Source organism: Musa acuminata, chromosome BXJ2-3 (assembly GCF_036884655.1).
Source record: "Musa acuminata AAA Group cultivar baxijiao chromosome BXJ2-3, Cavendish_Baxijiao_AAA, whole genome shotgun sequence".
NCBI lineage: Eukaryota > Viridiplantae > Streptophyta > Magnoliopsida > Zingiberales > Musaceae > Musa > Musa acuminata.
In genome coordinates, this window is record NC_088340.1 from 35,000,884 (window position 1) to 35,023,634 (window position 22,751).

The window sequence follows — 22,751 nt, forward strand, 5'->3', positions numbered from 1 at the left end:
AAAACCTAAGTACTTTACATATATGCCCTCGCGGTTAATCTTCATTGTAGAATAGAAAATTCTAAATTTTATTAAATTTTATTTAACCTTTAGAAACCTCTATTATGATTAGAAGTAATTTATGACCAATAGTTTGCATGAGTTAGCTATTGATATGATGTTTGGATGGACATACACTATAATAGAATTTGTAGAGGTACATATGTCATTTGGAACATGTGGAAGGATAGATATGTAAAAGTACCTCAGACATTCTTAGATAAGTTTGATCCCATACTCTCCCCTCAAATCATGCGCCAATCACCCCACAAGATAATCAACCAATCATTTTATGCCACGCAAGAGAATATAGACCCTGTAGCAGGCAGTGGCTCCCTCGTAATAACAGAAAAAGCTCGTCCCCTTTATTCGAACCTGACCAGTTTCGTCGACGCTTCGAGGCGGCCTATAAATACCGCCGCCCATCTGAGCCTTTTTCTCTTGAGAATTTTACCTCTCCGCCCGAAGGGGCTCTTCCAAACCCTAATGGCCCAAGAAATCATGGACCAAACCCTAGAGGCCATCGAGAGTTGCCGATCGCCGCCGGATTCCTCCACCCCATCCCCATCCCCATCCCTCTCCCGTGCCCTCTCGTCCAGCCGCCTCAACGCACGGGCTGCCGAGTTTGTCCCCCGCGGCGCGCAGCCCCCTGCCCCTGCCACTGCCCCTGCCCCTGCCCCGGCGCCGATCCACCACGGCCACGCTCCCGCGGCGCATCCGGTGATGCACGTCTTCCACCAGCCGCAGCCAATATCGGCGTACTTCGGTCCAGGGCCTGGTTCGTTTGAGTACTACGGTGGTGGGGCTGCTGGCGGGTTTGGAGAGCACGAGGGAGGAGGGCAATCGAGTGTTGATCCGGATCCAAACTATGCGGCTAGGGACGGTCTCTCGGATGAAGTTGTCCAGAAGATCATTAAGCAGGTCTGTGCTTTTTTCACTCAAATTGCGACATTAATTTCCTAGTGAGGTACTCGATAAAATTCAAATGATTTTTGGGTGGTGGAATGTGAGTTCCTTTGTCGGAACTGTAGAAGATGAACTGATCCGTCAGCTGAAGCTTCGTTAATAGTGCATTATCTTTAAATTATATTGTGGAATGTGGCCCATGATATGACTGAAAAACGAAACAAAGACTGAGTGGGGTATGTTATTATATCTGCAGGTGAACCTTGCGATTGATGTTCTCCGCAACATAGAAATATGAAAATTGATTATTGTCTTATAGATACATGTTGTTGGCTGAGGACGAGAAGGGATATTGATGTAGGAATTAAGGTGATGAATCGCTAGAAGGCTCACCTCTTTTAAACATGGTTATAAAATTTGCTTGATACTGGTTTTGATAATCTATCATATCAGCGTGGTAGCAGTGTACCATGCGGTTTACTATGCTGTTCAATATTAGTCTAATAAAATAATAATGATTGACAACTTAGATTACACAATGATTCTGTCTTTTCTTTTTTGAACTCCCAGTGTGACATATCATGTTTAGTTCTATATCAGATGTGGAAGGTCAATCGAGTTCGTTTATATGGCCATAGCAAGCCTAGTGGTTCAGACATATCAAGCTATATGGGCTAGTTATCTTATTGTGTCAATTCATAACAAATGATGTCAGAACAAATTTATTATTGGGCATGGTGACGAGTCTTAAGGGAGAGTTATATGTGGATGAGGCTGGAGCACATTACAGTGTGGAGCCACTTCTGTATGGCTTCACATGCATTGTACTGGTGTTTGAATCTGGATTATGATTTTGGTCTTGATGAGGGTGTCAAACCTTAAGTGGAAGAGATTATGATATTCCATGTTTAATTGCATCTATTTATTTGGTTTATAAAGTTAGAGTAGGTCTACTACCATTAACTTGTGCTAAGTATTTTGGGATAGTGGTTTGGTTCTATCAATGGGTTAGTTATACTATAGGATCAGACTAGGACATTCATCTTACATTGTTCATTTGGATAGATAGTGTGCTTGCACAAACACATTAATTCTGCACCTTCTAACTCTTTTCATGCTGGATTTTGTCATGTGACAATGATTGGCATTTAAAAGTGAATCTGCTTTGCTTGTCCCTGATGTTCTTAACGCAACAAGATTAATAATCACACTTGGTTGGACCTTGTTTTGTACAAAATGAAAGTTAAATGACATTGCTTTAAGATAATTTATGTTGTCTTTTAAGGTAGTTGATATTTCATTGGACAATCCCCTTCTTCCTGCTTATGAATTTCTGATTTTCGAATGATGGTATGTATGCAAAGAATCTCAGTATTGTTAAGTGATTATAATTTTAAAATGTAAATTATAATCTAAAGACACTATTGTCTTAAATCTTTAACTCTCAAGTATATTGTTGTACAGATAAAGGTTCTGGAGATAGAATTTACTATTTGAGTTTATCATGCTGTATTTATAGAGATTTTTCTCCATGACTGTCGGATGGCTGGCTAATTACTTGACAGACATGGTCCTGGAATTTTCTAAAAGCCATCTGAGCCTTGGCATCCTTTCCAATGAATGAGTCCAAACAGCACCTCATTTGGTCATGGTTAATCCAGAAGGGCTTATTACAGCAGTGTCTCATGTATTTTGCATACTGATGTGGGATATACTGCCCTTTATACCATCTGTATATCACATCATAAACTGGGAACACATTCTAGTAAGTTGACTGCAAAGATTTTAAGTGAAAATAAGTTGATCAATTGCCATTAAGGGCTGTGATTTTGGATGTGCCTTTATTTGTGTAAAAAATAATTTAATAAAAAGAATTATCAGATGCTAAATAAGATTGTTATGTGTGGTAGATAGGTAGTGGTTTTTAACTCTTATAACAAAAATCTTGACCTGGATGTCCATGTCCTTCCTCAGATAGGAAATCCATTACACTCTCTGATTTATTATAATAAAAGGAGAATGTTGTCATATGAAAGAGTTGAAATAAGTAAAACAGTTATTTTTAAGAGAGCAACGATGATGAAGCAATGATATTTTGTAGAAAGGTTGGGAAGAAAAACATTGGATAAATGGGAAGGGTGAGCATAGGAGAGTGGAATGTGTTAACTCAGATGTTATTTAACCATAAATTCCAGAGACTGCTGTTGGGAAGGACGAATACATTGAATAGATAGAGTCCGATTCAGGGTCCAACTTGTATATATTGCTTTTTTCCAGGTTCGTGCTGTGTACACTGTATTTGTCTGTAATGCATCAAAATTACGATATGTTGTACAATTTTGTTTTTATTTTATTTTATTTTATTCTTTTGGGTTGGTGAGGGGCATTGAGGATTTATAATTTCTAATATTGTATTATGATACCATCGCCTGATTACATTTGCTTATTAGAAGAGCATAGTCTTACAAAGTTGATTGACACTTTATGATTGTCCAAATTTCAGATAATCATGATATCCATGGAGTGTTTGAGTTGAACTAGATGACAATGGATTTTTGTCTGCTGTTGCAATAAATTTTATTGTTTATTTCTTGCTATTTTCACAAAATTATGCCTTTCCAATCAATTTCATACATTGTCTTACACTCTATTATCTGATCTAACTTTTCTTTTTCTTTTTATTTTCGAAACCTACAATTTTATTATGGACAGGTTGAGTATTATTTCAGTGATGCAAATCTTGCTACAACTGAACATTTGATGAGATTTATTACCAAAGATCCTGATGGGTTCGGTAAATATTCTCTTGTTGGCCATTCAAGCTTGTTATTTTTAGTTGACTTTTATTATGATCTAATGTTAAGACTTTCATATTTTTATTTTTTTCTCAATAAGGAACATGTCTTGTTTAAAGATGCTGGTCCTAACAATGCTAATCATGGAAGTAGAATGTGAGGATGAGTGACTAAGATGCAATATGGACTTGAGTTTCAATGAGTCATGCATATCCATGAGCAATATATGCTTTAAACAGCATTGTAGTTGGCTAAAATCCTGGGATTTTAAGGTTTCAACTTGGCTGGGTTGGTTGAAGGTCAACCATTATTGTAACTAATCGAGTGCAATGTGGGTTGCTGAGACTTGCTTGATGTGAGACCAACCTGAGTCGCAGTTCTAATGTTGATTAATTAAATAGCTGCTGTAAGAGAATGTTCGGAGTTTTTTCTTTGTTGGACAGAGTTTTCGGTTTGGGTGAATCGTATAATATCTGCCTACACAGAGATCTATTGGCTTGAAGGTGTATTCTGTACTTGCAGAATATTAAGTTCAACTGGCAGTCTCCTAGACATCTAAGGAGGGGTTTGCAAATGTAGCACATTAAAACTTTAAATTATAGTTGCAAAATATTAAGTTCAAGTCAAATCCTGGACAATTGTCAGTTGCAAAATGAGCAACCTTACCGGTGTACCAGGGCTCACCCTCTTTCAACATAAATGGATCCTTTTAATAGTTACTATAATATTTTAACATAAATGGATCCTTTTAATAGTTACTATAATATTTTAAAATTAAGAGAGTAATTGATGGCTGTTCAATTTCTCATCTACTTCCTCTAGGTGTTAAATATTTCTTACTATAGTATTCTAGAGTCTTTATTGAATTGTGCTTGCAAGTTGCAACTTAATGGGTCCTATTAAGAAGTTGCTATAATGTCTCATATGGCATTGTTAAATAGCATTGACTGAACTAACATTTTTATTGCTGAAAAATGATGGATAATTATGTGTTGGTGAATGATGAATGCTTAGTCACCTAGAAAGGCATAATTTGTGTGTCAACATTATAATTATTGGTTAGATTACTGTATTTTGGAATCAATTGCTCATTTATTAAATTGGACAAAAAATATTGTTTTTTTTAAATAGTAAAGCTGCAGTTCTGCAAGTAGCACTTTTTTTTTGAGGATCTCTTTTTATTATCAGATGATCAGAAATTGAACGATCGAGAAGTTAGAAAAATTGTCCAAATAGTGATTGTCTGATTATTTAATTTAATCCTTTTCTTCTGTGCAGTACCAATATCGGTTGTTGCAGCTTTTAAGAAGATTAAGGCCTTAGTCCACAACAACTTCCAGCTTGCTGTGGCGCTTCGTACATCAACAAAACTTGTGAGTACTTCTAACATGCTTGTTTAACGCACACCATTTATAATGATTTCGTGTCGAACCTGTCTATGCTTCTATAGCTCTTTGAAGTCATATATATACTTGGACTAGGGTATAGTTGTACTGCATGATTCAGCCTTATATATCTGCCCTGATTATAGATGTCATATATACGGTATTATTTGTCCCAATTATAATTCTCAAACCACCACTAACACCGTGATTGTCACCACCGCCATAGATGCCAACCATTGGTCAATAACATTATCGATGCCATCACTATCATCACCACTGGTGGTCATGGTTGGCCATGGTCACCAAGGCTCTAAATGATTGGTCCCAATTATAATTCTCAAACCACCACTAACACCATGATTGTCACCACCATCATAGATGCCAACCATAAGTCAATAACATTATCGATGCCATCACTATCATCACCACTAGTGGTCATGGTTGGCCATGGTCACCAAGGTTCTAAATGATTGGTCAAACTGGAACGTATAAGCTGATGTTTATGGCTTCCGCTGAGTATTGGCAGTGCAACATATAACTTGATTCAGGTATAATGTTTTTTTATTTTAATTTTTTTAATTTTATTATTTTATTCAATGATATTGAGTATACATCGGTATCATAGTCACTGTCACCACCACCACTGCCATTATCGCTACCACCACAATCACCTATTATTGTCGCTGGCATTACTGCAAGTGGCATTTGTTAATGAGTAGGTTTTCTGAAGATTTATTCCACTAGAAAAGAACTCTAAAGCTTAGATATCTAATGTGACCAAATGTATTCACAAATATGAAGAACTATTGATTTTTTCTTTCAAAATTCCTCTCCCAGAAAGGAGACTTAATACCAAACATGCCCTGAGTATGCCTGATTTGAGTCAAAATTACAGGTTGTGAGTGATGATGGGAAGAAAGTTAGGCGCCAACAGCCTTTTACCGAATCAGACTTGGAAGAGTTGCAGGTGAGATTCAGTCAGTTCTGTATTGAGGTATTTTGTGATTTTGTGTGGTTTAATTGTGATCACAATCAATCTTGTTTCTCTTTTAGTCCCGCATTGTCGTGGCCGAAAATCTGCCTGAGGATCATTGTTACCAGAATCTTATGAAGATTTTCTCAGTTGTTGGCAGGTAGAGTATCTGATAGTTTGTAAATGCTATACGGAGTTTCCTACTAAATAACTTGAATAATGTTCTGTAGTGTAAAGACAATTCGCACATGCTATCCTCAGCCCTCCAATGGAACAGGTGCTGCAACTAATAGACCAACAAAACTAGAAATGCTTTTCGGTAACAGAGTATGTATCCGTTTCTGTTGTTCTCATTGTGTAATTGATAAACACATTTTTAATGTGACTCGGCTTGCTTATTTGGTATTGGTACTTGCACATGGTTTATCTTTAGCTCTCTATGCTTTACATTATTTTTAATTTCAAAAAATTTTCCCTGGATTTCTCTGCCAACGTTTTTATAGTAAGTAAAATCATTCTGTAACTAGAATCTTACCAATATAATGTCTCTGAAAAATGAGAAACGTATCTTTTTCATGTTCCTGCTGTTAAAGGCAAATGATGCTCATATTTATTGAACCATGGTGCTTGATGAAACAAATTGTGTTGTTGGACTGTGAGTAGCTTGTTAAATTTTCTTGTTCATCACATGGACATGTGGGAATTAAGGTATAAAATCTTTATTCGATGATATTTTGAGATGTGGTTTAATTATTTCTTTGTAGTTGCATGCATTTGTGGAGTATGAGACTGTTGAAGATGCTGAAAAAGCAGTAAGTTTGATGAAATCAATTTAGCACATTTTTTAAACTGCAATCCTCTGAGTATGTTGTTCTTTTGGCATGCAGGTTGCAGAACTCAATGATGAAAAGAACTGGAGGAGTGGTCTTAGAGTTCGATTGTTTCCTAAATTTTTGGTAAATTTAATAATCTTTTCTTTCACACTTTCCTCACACTGGCTTTCCTACTCAGACATAAAACTTTACCCTTGTAAAGTAACTTGGTCTTCATCATTTTCCAAATTACCTTAGCCAGCGGGTTGGTTTTGTGTATGCAATGCTTTATACCTCTTGGATGTCTCGTTTGTGTGCATGCACTTGCAAGAGTTTTAGAAACTATTGGTGGTGTGCGATAAGTGAGAGGAATATGAGAGGTAACAGGTAGCACTTTTAAACTGCATTTTTGTTTTTAGGTAAACATTTTGCAGACTCATTGAAGAGAACTTTGTTACAGTGACATATACACAATCTTAATGTAACTGTTTAATACAGCATGAGATTGGAAATTAGTAATTCTGCTGATTTAGTCTGTATATGGCCATGAAGAGGATTTTCTGTAATGTACTAGACTTATAGAGGAAAATTTCTTACTTTTTGTAGGTTCTTGCTAACTTTGCAAATTTAGGTTGGATTTGAAGATTCAATAAAAAAATTGTTTTATTTATTTATATCTATTTTAAAGCTTTTAACTTCAGTCACCGGTGGTCACTTTTTGAAATTTATTCACACTTAGCTTAGCTTAGCTTGGTCAAATCTTACATGAGATTTGGGTTTCTAGAAATAATGTCTCTTTGACCAAACACTTCTGATTCTTTATTTGTTAGATCTTATCTAGTTACTTTGCAAAGAGGAATACTGACCTGGAATTACAGTCTTCACCTGTATTATTTGAAATTTCTGTTAATGTTCTTGCATGAGTTATTAATCTTTTCATGTTGTAAGTGGTGACTCTGATATCTGCATCTTCAATCCAGACAAAACATGGGCAGGGTCGAGGGAGAAAAGGGTCTGAAACTGATTTCACTGGAGAGGAGGATGTCTCCACATCCAACCAGTCAAATGAGAAGCAGGTTGAGGATGTCTATCACCTATCTGAAGTGTCACATGAGCATGAGGTAATAATTCTTGCACCATGTTGTTCTTGGTTTTTATCTGAAGTATCCATGTTTCCTGGTTCTCTCTCTCTCTCTCTCTCTCTCTCTCTCACACACACACACACCCACACACCTGCATGCACGGGCACGACTTCTGGTTAAAGCTTATCTAGAGTTATTTTTGGTCTACCTTAGTACTCTCTCTCTGTCCCCTATAGTACAAATAAAGCCATGTTTTCGGTCAAGATTGGAGCTCTGCTGCAGTTCAAAATCTCAATATTACTCCAAGGTCCTTTTTTCTAAGGCAGCTCAGATGTGTTCCCTTGAACAGAGCGGGGAGAGCTTCAGTGACAAGGATGGAGCACTAAGGCGGGGGAGAGGTCGCGGCCGTGGAGGGCGAGGACGAGGCCGTGGCCAGCATCACAGCAACAACCGTGGTGGAGGTCTAGCATTCGGCACTCCACCTTCCACCCATCTGAACCATCCCGAGCGTGACCAGTCTGTCTTAGCTACCAAGCAGCCTCCTGGTCCTCGCATGCCAGACGGCACAAGAGGATTCACCATGGGTCGGGGGAAACCAGTAGCCCCAGCAGGTGCGATCTAAAGACCTTTTTATTAGTGTGTTCGTTCTTTGTATTTGTTCTCGATGTGTATGTTAATAGTCGTCCTCGTGAGCCAATTTGCTGTGTTTGGTGTTAGTGTTGTTTCTGGATACACGTATGTCCAGTTATATTAGAGGGCGGTTTGGACCTGCTTTTGGGGCTCCTTTCCGGGTCTCAACTCTTCTCCACTTTGGACAGTCTGGTGTCAAGAAAGGAAAACACTATAGTAAAAGACAAATCTTGCTATATTCTAATAAAGCTTCACGAGTCAAAATAGGTATTGAACTTATAATATATCAAATCACAGAAAATTCGAATTATGGCTTGAAATCGATTTACATGTATTTAGTTTGGATGCTTACTCTTGTATCTTAACTCGTTTCAAAACCGATTTGAGGAATCTTGTGCTCGCTCCGTCTAAACTGGCCAAACCGATCTTATTATTTGAGAAAAAAAAATATTAGTTCTTATTAGGTGTTAAAACATTTCTGTGCCTTTAAAGTTTATGATTTTGTTTTACATTTTTAAATTAAGGGTTACCACATATCCCAAGCTCAACAACTCACACAAATGGCATTGTAATTAATACTTCTTAATTGATTGTTGCTATAATGAAGTTGAAACTCCAAAACGACACTAAAGAATATTACATATAAATATGATAGCATATACGACGCATTTGAACATTTGAAGGGATGTATAATAATATTAAATTTTAGAGGCTGCCAAACGTCATAACAAATTTCCGACTCCATTTTGGACCCACTTATGATTACAAAACCACGACTGAGCCTCCAATTTTGTCACTCGCGCCCGTCAGCTTCAAGACGAGGCTCCAAAATCCAAATCCCTCCCCCCTCTCTTCCTCCACAATAAAACAAATCCTCATTCTATCTCCGATTCCACTTCTCGCCCTCTCCGCCCCCCACCCTCATCATCTCTCCATGGCTGACTCCGTCCCTTCGATCCCTAGCCCTAACTCTGCTACTATTCTTCCTCTTTTACCACCACCGCCGCCCCCGCCGCCATCATGCCATCCTTCCGACCAGAGCCCCGCCGGTGGCGGCCGATTCTCGTCGTTTCGCTGCCCGGCTACGCGGGTGTCGTCTGAATTCGACAGCGACAGCTCCGTGTTCCTCCACAAGGTCTCCTGCAAGCTCTTCGATAACCTGGCCAAGCTCAAATTCTCCTTCCAGAACGACCGTGGTGGCCAGATCGCCTACCCCCAGCTCGGTTTCCTCACCAAGCACTTTGGTGTCCTCTACGACCTCGAGTCCCGCAATGCTCGTCTTAATGGGTCCTTCGATATCGCCAACTTCTTGCAAGTCCGCGCCACCCACGATGTCAAGGTTTACTATTTTTGTTCCTTTCCTCACTGCTTCCATTGTTATTAAAACTATTCTTGTTGCAATCGTTTTTTATGGTACTGACTAAAATATACTTTCTTCATTTACCTATTACTTCTCGATTGGAGTAATTTCTCTTATAGTAATAATTCTCGTGAAGAGTTTGGATTGGATAGGTAAATTTAGTTGTTGATGTTTGGACATATTGAGCTATATAAACGACAGACAGACCCCTTTGCACATATTGGATCACTTTGTTTCATGTTTCTGCAGCCACAAAGGCCAATGCTCTTGCGAAGACTAAGGCAAATGTTGAAACTGAAACGTAGTGTGAGTCCGAGTAAGCACCATATAATCAGTGAGGATGAGTTTTTTTTTCTACGGGCTAACATTTTTGTTTGAGGTACATTCAAAATGTGGGGGTTTTTTTTCTTTTTGTTAGTTATATTTAGGTTCTCCTTCAGGATGAGCCACCTTTGGAAGATACTGGTTGTTCTGCAGTCATTCAACTGCTCTAATTGGGTTGTTCCTGCAAAGTAATTCATTTAAAGTCTTGGTATGAAAATGGCTTCAGTCTAATAAAGTTGTATCAGGCTGTCCTCTTCATTGGCTATATATCTCTTGGTAACAATTAGCAAGCCAAACATTTTGTTATTTTCTTACTGTTCATGTGTTGTTAGGATTTTATTTTTCGTTTATTCATGTTGCTTTCCTCTGACATTCTGAGATCTTTATTCCTTATTTTTTATCCAATCAACTGGGTGAGGAAGATTGCCATCCAATTCATAACAGGCCATGATTCTTGAAACTTAATGTTATTGTATATTTTTTAATGAGTTTCCAGTTTGTTTTTCTACCGAGTCATCATAGAAGGGACCTTCTAGTCAGGTGATGATTTATATAATGAGAGTCCATTTGGCTACAAAAACAGTTTAGAGCTTACATGCATGATTCCTTGCAGCATTCAAGATAGCTTGATGATTTTCTCTTTTTCCTCTCTTGTTTGATTTTCAATATTTCCATCTCTTCTTTTTCCCTAGGAACTAGCATGTGTTGTGCATTATTTTTAATGTCAATTAGCCCTTTGGTTATAAGAATGAACTGGCGGTATTCATGTAGCCTGTTGACGGTGATTTCATTACATGTTATCTTGGTAAGTAATGCACCCAAATAAGTCATGTAAACACCGGTTTTTGCATATAAGCATATTTTAATCAAGTCTGTGCTTTTCTTTTGAGGCAATATTTATTTACTGGCGAACTGATTTGCTGTACAAAAATCAGATTGATGTGAAGTCAGGCTTGCAATTGATATTTGTGTCAGTTTATAATTGGTGTCTTATGGACAACTCATTAGGTTTCTTTTAGGGTAAAGTGTTTTCCTAGCTTGTTTCTGCTATTGCATAGGTATATGCTTTAATATATTATCTTTATTCTAAGTAGTAGAAGTTAATAAAAACTTGCCTTTGTTCCTTTCATGCTCCTATGCATTTTGCAAATCTTGAGTTTGTGTCTAGGTATGTTGTGCTTAGCTTCCATCCCATCTTTATATATGAACTGGCAGATTGAACATCAAAGTTCTCCCAGGTTTTTCTTGGTGGCAGTTGTTGTTTAAACTATCCTCAGGTCCTGTATATATGGTATTCGTGTACCTAATTACATGTCCAGCTGATCTCGTACTTACACGTTTTCTTATCATTTTATTCGTGTTGTGCATATTGTCATGGACACATTATACCTTTCACATCCCAAAGCAGTTGGGTCATGCAACACTTCTGCCATCACATTATAATCTAAATTTGGATAATTAGTTTCTTATGCGGTGTGATCCCATCATATTTTCTCTTATCAAATCTTATCTCTTTATAGTAAGGCAAATCTTTCTTTTTGTTGTTAGTTTATAAGATTGCTTGTGTTTCAGACTGGTCATAGTGGAGAGCCAAACTCTATTCATATAGGCTTATCAGCACAGTCTTTATCTGTTTCATGCACATGTGAAAATAACGAGTCTATTGTTTCTTGCTTCCGTTTTGGTAGTGCCTTCCTATTCAAGTATCATTATAAAAAGGTGCGTGTTTTTTGTCACTTGTATTTATCGTTTCTGGTAGATATAGTGATAAGCAATTATTCAATATCTACAAGCAACGGCTGCTTCAAACTGTTAGCTTAGCTTGTGCTTTGTTATATGTGATTTATGTCAACATTTGTTGATTTTCCTTTGATTATGATAATGAATATTATTGGTTGTTCAGTTGTAGACATCTGTGTGATTGACTTGGTTGATAATGTTGAATTTTTTTGTTTATGTGGATGGAAATTCAATATATTGGAGGTAGGTGACAAAGGAGGTTGACATGTGGAGGAGATAAGAAAGATGAGGGGTGATGTTCCTGCATTTTTTAATGGTAGGCAATGAAAAGGAGGAAGGAGCAAGAGAGGTAGAGTAGGAAAGAAAAATTATGATGCTTGTTTTTGCTACTTCTACTATATGGGGGAGTATAGGGAGGGGAGTAGAGAGAGAAGAAGTGTTTGAGGCCATTAAACTAGGCGGTTGCAGTGTTGATTTGTCAAGAGGCACTTGGGTGCCTGAGGCCATTAAACCAGGCACCTGTGCTGGTTGCCAAGGACAAGTGCTCACCTAGTCCAGTCCAAGCACCTAAGTGGGTGCCCGATACGAGGTGCTCACTTGGCCTAGTTGAGGCGCACTTTGGCCCAATCCACTTGAATCAAGCTTAAAATCAAGGTAGATGGAGAGAATTGGTTCTGTTGAACTTATCAATGTTGATGATTTGGTTCGATGCAACCAATTCATCAAATTAGCAACCCTCTCCCTCTCTCATGTGATCATCCCAATCATGTGATTGATTGAAAATTTAGCTTCTTTGCTGTTGACCACCTATCGATGATTGTTGTCACTTTCGAAAGCTTTTATCTTAATGTGATTTTTTGTGGATAATGACCTTCGCCTTTGCCTCTAACAACCCTTCTCATATTGTTGTCACTCTTGTTGTTATTGTCATTGTGATTTTTGCGGATGACCACTTCTGTCTTCGTCAGTTATTTTCTAATCAGTTGCCGCTGCCAATGTGATTTTTGCTTATGACCACCTTAGACAGCTTTCTCCAATCGGTGCTATGTTGTTGTGATTTTCGTTGACAATCACCTTCGACAACTCTTCTTTGATCGCTTTCGCCTCCAACATCTCTTATTCGATCGCCTATTGTTTCTCCTATGATCTTCATGGATGGTCACCTCTGCCTCCATCTCTCATAACTTATTCTGATGGTTCTCTGACCACTTGTCGTTGTCATGTGATCTTCATTGATGAGCCTCTGCCTTCGATAGCTTCTCGCTGTGATCTTCTTCGACTGTCTATTTTTCTGTGATGATCCTTTTTTAAATACACTCCTTCCAATTGAGTTAGTGATTTTGTTAAGTATATTATTCGACGCCTCGCTTCACTCGCACAAGTGCCAAGCACCTCAGACATTTTGAAACCTTAGCACTTTCAGTACCTAACAACTTCGACAACACTGGGTGGCAGAAAGAAGTTAGATATTGGATTGGTATTCATCATTAGTTTAGCTATTTTAGGAACAATATAGGCTCCTATTTTGAGTTTATAGAAGAACCCTAATATATTGATGGTCTAGGTTAAATAAGTTATTTAGCTATTAGGAACCTTGTTTGGAGATTTTACGTGTTACTTTTATTGAGATTTGGAGAATGATTAGATTATAATGACAATTTTGTTGGAAGACCTCTATGGGTAGCCATATATGAGAAGATGTAGGCCCAAGGTCTGATGCTTGTATGCTATTCCACTTTCTCTGCAATAAAGTGAATAGTTTAGCTATCTAGATAGTTGAGAGTTCTCTTCTCCATTTGAAGGAACCACTGTTAGGGGAATCACTTCTAACATCATTAATAGGTTCCAAGCCTTCACATTTGTTGAAGACCCATATTTGATTAATATATTAAAGTCACTGCTGACAATTTGACTTGATTTGGTGCACAAAGGAATGTGTTGCTTGAACAAGTCATCTAAGAAATGGTTTGGTCTCCACCATATCTTGAAGTTAAGGTTCTTTAAAGTTTAAAATAGCATTGAATGATCATGAGGACCTGATATCTTACAGCAGAAACAAATGGGTTTGAGTTTGAGTCTGATATTTGAGTTAATTTCATAGGTGTTTTATATAATTTTGATTTGGCTTTTGGGTCACGTTTGAGCCAATGTTGTGTTTATATCCAACCAGGGTCTAGTTTTTGTTGGAATTATTAAGACAATACTGTGTACTGTGTTGTTTATGCTGCAGTATCATGCCACTCTTACTGTCATACTCTAAGACAGTTATTTGAGATCTAGTTGTATGACAAGGGTCTGTTCCTTAACTATTTAATGGATTATGCAATTAGGCTCTAGAAGCAGCTAGCTGTACACTACTTTGAAAGTCCTATTAGGACTCGAATGATGACCAATTGCTTCTTACCGTAAAAGTTATGTTGCATGATACAAATGGCTTATTGGACTTAAAAATACAGCATGCAATTGGTTCCTTTAAGAACTAGTTTTAAATATTTTTTTTAATCACAAAAGGGTCATGATAACTGTCTTCCTCTGTATAAGAGTTCTTTTTGTTAACATCTCTACGTCTTTTATATATTAAAATAAATACTTGTCTTTAGATTAAAAAAACAATAAAAGTGATACTTGCTACATGCTTAGCTTTCTTGACCAGTTGGTAATGATAACTGTCTTCTTTTGTTAATATGTTTTTTGTACTACCCCTAACATTTTTCTTTCTACTATGATCTTATACCTTCCATACTTTCACTCTCTTTATTTGAATTATCATGGAATATTATTTTTACTATCACAAGGATCAGAAATATGGAACACAATCTTGTGTCAAGAACCAAGCATCTTGAAAGATTCCTATTTGGAAAGTTAAGGCTTTTGCATCTGAATTCTATCAAATTACTTGTCATTCTTGTGTAAAGACCCTTCATTCCAAGAGGCTCACTGGAAGAGGCTATTTCCAGTCACGTTTTTGTAGCATGCCTTTGATATTGATTTTTAATTTCTTGATTTGCTGAAGAGCTTGATGAAGAATTCAACTTTCGAATATAAGACTGTGACTTTATTAGTCAGCATTATGTAATCAATGGGTGTGATGTCTCATTTAATCTTGTATAAAAGATCTTCCAACTTGAAATCAACATTTTTGTCCTTTTTTTATTTTTCTCGTTAGCTGTCACTATATTTCTATCTGTGCTGGATCAAAGCCCTCTTACTGTTTAGTATTTGCTTGTTTATATATATTGTGCTCATTTGGTTTCGTACTTTCAACGTTTCTCTCAGGAGCAACAAGGAGAAGTTGCAATCACAACAAGCATGTCAAATCCATCATATAAACTGGAAATTTCTTCTTCAGTTCCATCTGCTGGTTTGGTAAGTTTGTTGGTAGTACTGCACAAATTGCTACCAAAAAGTGTGTCTTGCAGTGAAAGAAAGCTGAAATGATTTTCTTTTTCTGATTTGATATCATTTTATATAAGGTCTACCTGTGCTGCCTTATTTGTGAAGATGCTTAATTGAACTTGATAATCTTTGTAAATATAATATTCACTCTAGGGTAATAATTGCTCCAGAAATTTGCCAACTAGTTGTTTGCGAAGATTGTGCCTAAGGGCACATCATCAATCTTACATTTACAGTAAATCTGTAATCTTTCATAAGTTAAAGTTCAAGTTATACAATTAATTAAAGGCTGTCCAATGCATGATCCTCCTGCTAATTGGGAGCTCCATAGTCTGTTAGTTGCTCCTTACAGACTAAACAATATGTTTCATTTTGCATATATGGTAAGTGTGGTAAGTGCTAATTCTTAATAGTCGCTCCTCATCAGTTCATGGTCTTCAAAATGTTTTTTTGCTCCTGATTTAAGCATGTTATGACAATTGGGACACAGCTTTTGATGTTCTCCAGCCTGTATGCCTATGTCAAGGATTTAACTATGGTCTGTATCCCGTATGGTGTTGCATCATACCAGTATGGTATGTTGCATACTATGTGATATACTACAATATACTGCTGGAGAAAAATCATAAAAAATGGCTAATGTGTTGATATACCCTAGCATGGTTGGTATATATAGTATTGATATTTGAATTTATGACTACATGTTTGTGTTTTTTCTGATATAATGCACATTGAGGAGTGGAATAACTACAAACTCTACTTGTGCAGCCAAAAACAACTGTCCACTTCCCCCTTGGTGAAGTTTCAGTGGAGAGGAAAGACCAGGAAACTGAGAAAGCACTATCCATAAATGGAATCCTGAAAGGTGAGCTGCTGAATGGAGTTTGTACTGCATTATACAGGGATGAGGATCTTAATCTGAGATACTGCTACAAGGTAATAGTCAGTCTCTGCCTCCCTTTGTTCTTTGTATTTTGACTAGTGACTAAGCTTTTTCCCTTTGAAGATATATTGCTGAAGGATGATTTTGTTTGAAACTGGTTACATTTATAGGATGATGAGATGTCATTTATACCCAGCATCTCTTTACCTTCAAATGCATTATCCTTGGCATTCAAACGCCGTTTCAGTCCCTCAGACAAGTTGAGGTTAGCAATTTGTCCATGTTTTTCAGTTTGTGCTGTTTCATATTACTTTATTTCATATTTTTGTTCATCCACTTGTCTTGTCCGTAGCAGAAGTTAGAATATCCTTTGTTTTAAAAGAAATCTGTCAAGACTGTAGGCTGGAAAAGATTTGATCAACTCAATTTGTTAGCCTGCTTATTAGGTGCTGTTAAAAAAATGTTAGACTAAATGTTTGTACATAATAAAATTCCATTAAAATCAAAACAAATTCTTGAATGTTAATTAACATATGCTATTTAATATTTTATAATTTAGGGTGATATTAGGAGCAAGCACAGGTGCTTGTCACCCATAGAGATACTTTGGAAGAGTAATCTCTGGAGGGTGGTGATCTTAACAACATGTTGATTGGTTCTGGATGTTGTAGTAATCATAATCCATGATATTTCTTTGGATCCTTTTATTGGCAGAGCAACAAGGTAGATAAACCTTTAAAGCAAGGGCTAGACACAGGATTTAGAAGATCTTGGATCAGAGGATAAGGTTCAAGGAAGAAAAAACATCAGAGGAAGAAGATAATAACCTTGGCCAACAGGCTAAAGTATTCATTAATCAAAATATTATTTGCATATACCAAGCCATTATTCTTTCTCTTAAACATATAATGAGACGAGGGCTCCTATCCACCATGTACTCAAAGAAAAAGGTAAGGAAGCAATAAGTTACCATATGGAGTTAATTGTGCCTGCTATAATACTATTGCTTCTGTGGTACCAGCAAATGGTATATAATTACTGTGATTCTAACATGTGAAAACATGTATCCTTTAGAAATATGACAACTTGATGCCTCGATGAACTTTCTGGAGCATTTACTCCCTACAAATGTTTTCACCAATGTTCTAATTTTTGTAAGAACGTTGTACCACTGAACTGAACAGTAATTGGTGTAAAAAAGGATTCATGTAGGTTACCCAGATGGTTGGAACCGAAGTCTTGGTTCTGTTGTTCACCATGATGACCACTGCTTGTTGTCTTATGTATTCTTGCTTTCCCATATACTACTGATCATAGTGATTTTTGATGTAATATCATCCACAAAATTGTAGTTTTAATAGATTGGAGGACCGCTATTAATATATTTCCTTACCCAATTTTTTTTTCCCAGCTACTGGTACCACTTTGACTCTAGTCAGTGGAGTATGGTGTACAAGCACACTGTTGGTAAAGACCTGAAGTTTAAAGCTGGTTATGATTCTGCGGTGCGACTTGGATGGGCATCTCTTTGGGTATGTTTGACTTCACAATATCCTGTTTAAACAAACTGCATCTATTTCAACTAACGAAAGCAAAATATGAGGGAAAAGGTGGTATGACCGAATTCTGTTGAGATTACACATTCATAGTAACTTTATATTGGCAATCTTGAGAACGGTGGTATGTTACTGCTCGATGCTCCACTCCATTGAATTAGAAACAATTTCCTGCTTTCTAATTTTTCTTCTAACGAAGTAAATGATATTTGGGGACTGCAATTCCTGTGAAGGTTGGAGATGAAGGTGGCAAGACGAAGACAGCTCCGATGAAGACGAAACTTCAGTTTATGCTCCATGTACCGCAGGATGATATCGGCAATTCTTTGTTGATGTTTCGAGTTAAGAAAAGGTGGGACTTCTAGTTCTCCATTATATTCTTTGCTCGAAGAGGACGTATGATGACAGGTATCTGTCTTTTGTCTGTCAAATGTTTTGGCTACAACTTGCTACCATATTTTAGATGTCAATGATCTTTTTCACCAAGAATTCAGCTTGTTTTTCTATTACTATGTTACTTGATACATAGGGAGAGAAGACATCAACCAGACTTATTTGATTAAAACCTCAATTGTTACCAAGGAGAAAGAGACTAAAAACCTTTTTTCCTGATCCCTAATATCAACTTCAGCCAACTAAAATGTTAACTGCTGTCTTTTCTTTAATGTATATATCTTAGTGAAGATATAGAACTAATTACACACATTTTAGTAAATCAGTAGGACCACTCCATGTGCACTTAAGATGCATTTTTGCTTTGATTGTGTACAGGTGGATGGATGAATCAATGTAATCATATAAAATGTATATTATGTTAAAAGACAAGTCTATAAATAGCTTATTCATCATACCCACCACCCCATTCAACTCTATAAATAGCTCCCACAATTCGCATATACACAGAACTAATTTCTGCAGACACCACACAACAGGAAGATTTCAGCAATTTAATATTCTCTTTGATTACTGAACATGTTCATCTTTATCTTAATTGAAACTTACAGCTACAATTACATATGTAAAGAGATAAAATAGTTGTACTTGTGATTGTTACAAATAACATTCATTTATTGCTTGCAAACTAAACATCCCCAAGTTCATGAATTGGAGAATGATTGCTAAGAGTTATGGTTGATTCATCTTAAGCAATTACTTGTATTCTATTCTAAAAAATTCGAGCCTATCCAATATACTTCTACATAAGATACAATTAAGTAGATATTTAGATCATTAATCGCGATCAAATTTGTGTTTCATTAAGCAATATTGATAATAAAGTAGGTATTTCTCATATTTAAATTGATTTTGCTTAAATCGTACGGCATCAGAAGTGTGTCAGTCTTTTTTGACCTCTCACATCCGTTGGATTGTTATTGACGTGCAAACGTGGACGATTGATTGAATAGGAAAATTAAGTATTTGGGATTAAAAATTGGGAGGAATTAATCGTCTGATGAAAACTGGAAAGGAAAGGAAGAAAATAATTGGAAATTTGGAGTCGCCGACCCTTTTCATCGTCGGGTCAAAGACGTAACCCCCGAAGTCGTCGTCTTCTCTCTTCCCCAAAAGCCACCACCGAGAAGAGAGGAGGAGGCGGTCGGAGAGATGGGCGCATCGGATGCGGGTTGCGGCGATCTCCCTCCCGTTCTCTCCTCCTTCGTCGACGCCTTCGTCGACTTCTCCGTCTCCGGCCTCTTCTTCCCCCCCAACCCTACCCCTAGCCCCGCCCCCGCCGCCACACGCATTCCCGCCCCTGCCCGTCTCGTGGCGATCGGTGACTTCCACGGCGACCTCCCCAAGGCCCTCCAGGCTCTCTCGCTCGCCGGCCTCGCTGACCCCTCGTCCGCCCGCTGGACTGGCGGCGCCGCCGTCGCCGTCCAGGTCGGCGACGTCCTCGACCGCGGCGGCGACGAACTCCGTCTTCTCTACCTCCTCCACCGCCTCAAGCTTGACGCTGCCGCCGCCGGCGGCTCCCTCCTCACCCTCCACGGCAACCACGAGGTCATGAACGCCGACGGCGACTTCCGCTACGTCACCCGTGCCGGCCTCGAGGAGTTCAGGGGCTGGGCTTTCTGGTACCGTTCCGGCCTCGCCATGAAGCGCCTCTGCAGCGGCCTCGACCCCCCGGGGGACCCCTTCAGGGGCGTCCCCAAATCCTTCCCCGGGGTCAAGGAGGAGTTCTGGGAAGGGTTCCGCGCCCGCATCGCCGCCTTACGGCCGAACGGCCCGATCGCGTCACGATTCCTCGCCGGCAACCAGACCGTCCTGCTGGTCGGTGACTCGCTGTTCGTCCATGGCGGGCTTCTCCAGCAGCACATCGATCACGGGCTGGAAAGGATCAACCAAGAAGTCAAAGACTGGATAATGGGGCTCAGCGGGAGGCGATCGCCGTCCTACCTGAGAGGGCGGGACTCAGTGGTGTGGCTGCGGAGGTTCTCGGACGGACCAAATTGCGACTGCGGGCAACTCGAGGAGGTGCTCTCGATGATCCCGGGCGCAAGGAGGATGGTGATGGGGCACACCATACAGGACGAGGGAATCAACGGGGTGTGCGAGGACAAGGCGATCCGGATCGACGTGGGGTTGTCGAAGGGGTGCACAAACGGGCTGCCGGAGGTGTTGGAGATCAACGCCGGCGACCATCCGAGGATCTTGACATCGAATCCACTGTCGGACGATCGTTGGAAGCAAGTGGTTAAGGAGCAGGTGAAGGAAGGGCTTGCCATTTTGGTCCCGGAGATTAGATTGAAGGAAGTGGAGACCAAAGGTTAGAATTTGCTTGGAAAAGTCCAGTCTTTTGGTAAGACAGGATGGTAAAAGGACTGCAATGGATATGTATCTATCTATCTATCTATCTATTCATCGAGCTCATTGGAAGATTGATGTAGGAGTTTAATATTGATGTGGCAAAGACCTTGCTATATTTGGCTATGAAGGTTAGATTTGCACATCATTCGTTCTTTCTGCAGTAGGATTTCAGCAGATGATGGAGAATGGAATTTGGATGAAAAGTGCAGCCTGAGATTTGATATTGGAAATTGAATTAGATGTGTTAAAGCACCGCTAATTGCAATGATTGTTATTCACTTGCCTATTTGATATGATGATGATGATGATAATAGTTTAAAGCATACTTATTTTGTTCATTTTCCATTGTGTAGTGAATGTTTGCTGTGTTGGAAATGGAATTGGATGTTTTATTCTGTGATTTGTCTGGTGCAGATTCAAACCTACCTATCATGTAGTTTTTGTCAGTGCCAACTATTGCTCACGTACTTTTTTCTCGTTTGCATGTTTTAGTCTTATTTGAATTTATATTATATATATATATATATATATATATATATTCCTATAGAGAATATATTTTCTAAAAAATAAGATTATTTTAGTTTGCTCTGTTAGTTCGATAGACTATTATTTTAAGCTTAACAAAATGATTTATTAATTTTGTTTATAATTAAAATTATAAAATAATAATAATAATAATATACTCATCAAAATTTACTTTTATTTGAGCCCAAACAAATTATATATATATATAAATAATGAGGTTACAATAATTTCTACCTGTTTGTTTATAAATATTGGAATATATACATGTTTGCTTATGAGTATAGTCATAAAAAAGGGTTCTTCTTGGGAGATCAATCATATATATTTGTAATTGATCTTACATTTTCAGAAACTAAAATTATTTTAATTGCTGGAGGTTGCAGTTTGGATAATAAATTTGGCATGAGGTTTTAGATGGACCAATTCAAATTGTATGATATTATATTATTGAATATTTAGATTACTTTACATGTATTTTTCTTAAGATACCTATAGAATGACATTTTTAATCACCAAATGAATCTGATAATACTTATATTTAATGATATTATAATATTAATTAAATTATTATCTGCTGCATGTGATGATTAATGTAATGAAGTTATATATTATATATCATTGAATATTTAATTATGAAAAGTAAAATGAAAAGAGACAACTCATTGAAGATCTTTAGGTTGAATCTATTTGATCTACTGACCGATCCAAAAATCAAAATAATCCGTAAACAGATGAAAGAAAATAATGAATGAAAGATCTGCAGACCGTCGCTAAGGTGAAAGACATATCAAAAAAATAAATCGATCATTTGAGAAAACAAAAACGTTACAAGATCATAAAAAAACCCCAAATTAATCCGCTTTGAAGTAAAAATCAAATTTTCTGATAGATTATTTTTTCTGATAAAGCATCAAAAACTATTCTTCGATTTTTTTCTGTGCTTTGGACAATGAAAAGAATTAGGTAATTTTAACAAATGGATAAAACAAATCTTTATCTTCTTATTTTTCTCGGTTTCTTTGAGACAGCTACCAGTAGAAAATCGAGTTTTTCCTGAAGAACAAAGATTTCTCATGCTGATTTGAGATTTATGCTAAGGATAGTGTTTGTTTCTTGAACTCAATCGAACAACGAAAGCCACCAACTTTGATTCAAGTCAAGCCAAAGGAAGGACCCTTGTGGCATCCAAGAATCCAATTAAGGTCATGGCAAAATCAAAAGGACCAAGAAAACAGAAAAAAAAAATCACAAGTCGAAGAACCGTTCACAAGTTCAAAGAGAAATCCACGAACGAAGCCGATGGTCGTACGAGATGATGAAATGAAGGAAATGTAGCAGCTTGTTCGAGGCCATCATCAAAACAGAGAAAAATTTGAGAGGCACGGAGAACTGCGATAAGTTCGTTGTCGCCAACCTTCAATGCAGAAATCGCCATCTCAATCCGGCGCTTCCGCTCTGCAAATTGGCTTCCTTAACCTTTCCGATTCATCTTCCCAAATCTCGACCGAACTCAAAAGGAAAAACAGGGCAAGATCCA

At 37.8% G+C, this 22,751-nt stretch overlaps 3 protein-coding genes and 1 non-coding gene across 6 annotated transcripts; 3 read left to right on the top strand and 1 right to left on the bottom strand.

Moving 5' to 3' along the window:
• Positions 1-473: 473 nt before the first annotated feature.
• Positions 474-8,904, top strand: LOC103979389 (la-related protein 6B). 2 transcript variants are annotated; one of them, XM_009395520.3, is made up of 10 exons: positions 474-960; positions 3,658-3,739; positions 5,019-5,113; positions 6,021-6,092; positions 6,179-6,258; positions 6,329-6,425; positions 6,863-6,910; positions 6,986-7,054; positions 7,891-8,031; positions 8,324-8,904. In XM_009395520.3, exons 1-10 carry the CDS (start codon positions 526-528, stop codon positions 8,612-8,614), a joined length of 1,410 nt encoding a protein of 469 aa, XP_009393795.2. In that variant the 5' UTR covers positions 474-525; the 3' UTR covers positions 8,615-8,904. The 2 variants fall into 2 exon arrangements, with proteins under 2 accessions (XP_009393795.2, XP_009393796.2); XM_009395521.3 differs by having other exon boundaries at positions 8,342-8,904.
• A 518-nt stretch (positions 8,905-9,422) lies between these two features.
• LOC135607896 (outer envelope pore protein 37, chloroplastic-like) lies at positions 9,423-18,370 on the top strand. Of its 2 annotated transcripts, XM_065100089.1 has the most exons (7): positions 9,423-9,961; positions 11,879-12,025; positions 15,323-15,412; positions 16,211-16,378; positions 16,496-16,590; positions 17,737-17,857; positions 18,115-18,370. In XM_065100089.1, the coding sequence occupies exons 1-7, from the start codon at positions 9,557-9,559 to the stop codon at positions 18,244-18,246; spliced, it is 1,158 nt and encodes a 385-aa protein (XP_064956161.1). In that variant the 5' UTR covers positions 9,423-9,556; the 3' UTR covers positions 18,247-18,370. The 2 variants fall into 2 exon arrangements, with proteins under 2 accessions (XP_064956161.1, XP_064956162.1); XM_065100090.1 differs by lacking the exon at positions 11,879-12,025 and having other exon boundaries at positions 9,432-9,961.
• A 145-nt stretch (positions 18,371-18,515) lies between these two features.
• Positions 18,516-21,084, top strand: LOC135607894 (shewanella-like protein phosphatase 2). Its single transcript, XM_065100088.1, has one exon. It carries the CDS (start codon positions 19,487-19,489, stop codon positions 20,651-20,653), a length of 1,167 nt encoding a protein of 388 aa, XP_064956160.1. The 5' UTR covers positions 18,516-19,486; the 3' UTR covers positions 20,654-21,084.
• Positions 21,085-22,542: 1,458 nt separating this feature from the next.
• On the bottom strand, positions 22,543-22,670 carry LOC135608607 (small nucleolar RNA snoR86). The gene has a single exon (XR_010485585.1). It is a non-coding gene; the product is annotated as a small nucleolar RNA snoR86 (small nucleolar RNA).
• Positions 22,671-22,751: the final 81 nt, after the last annotated feature.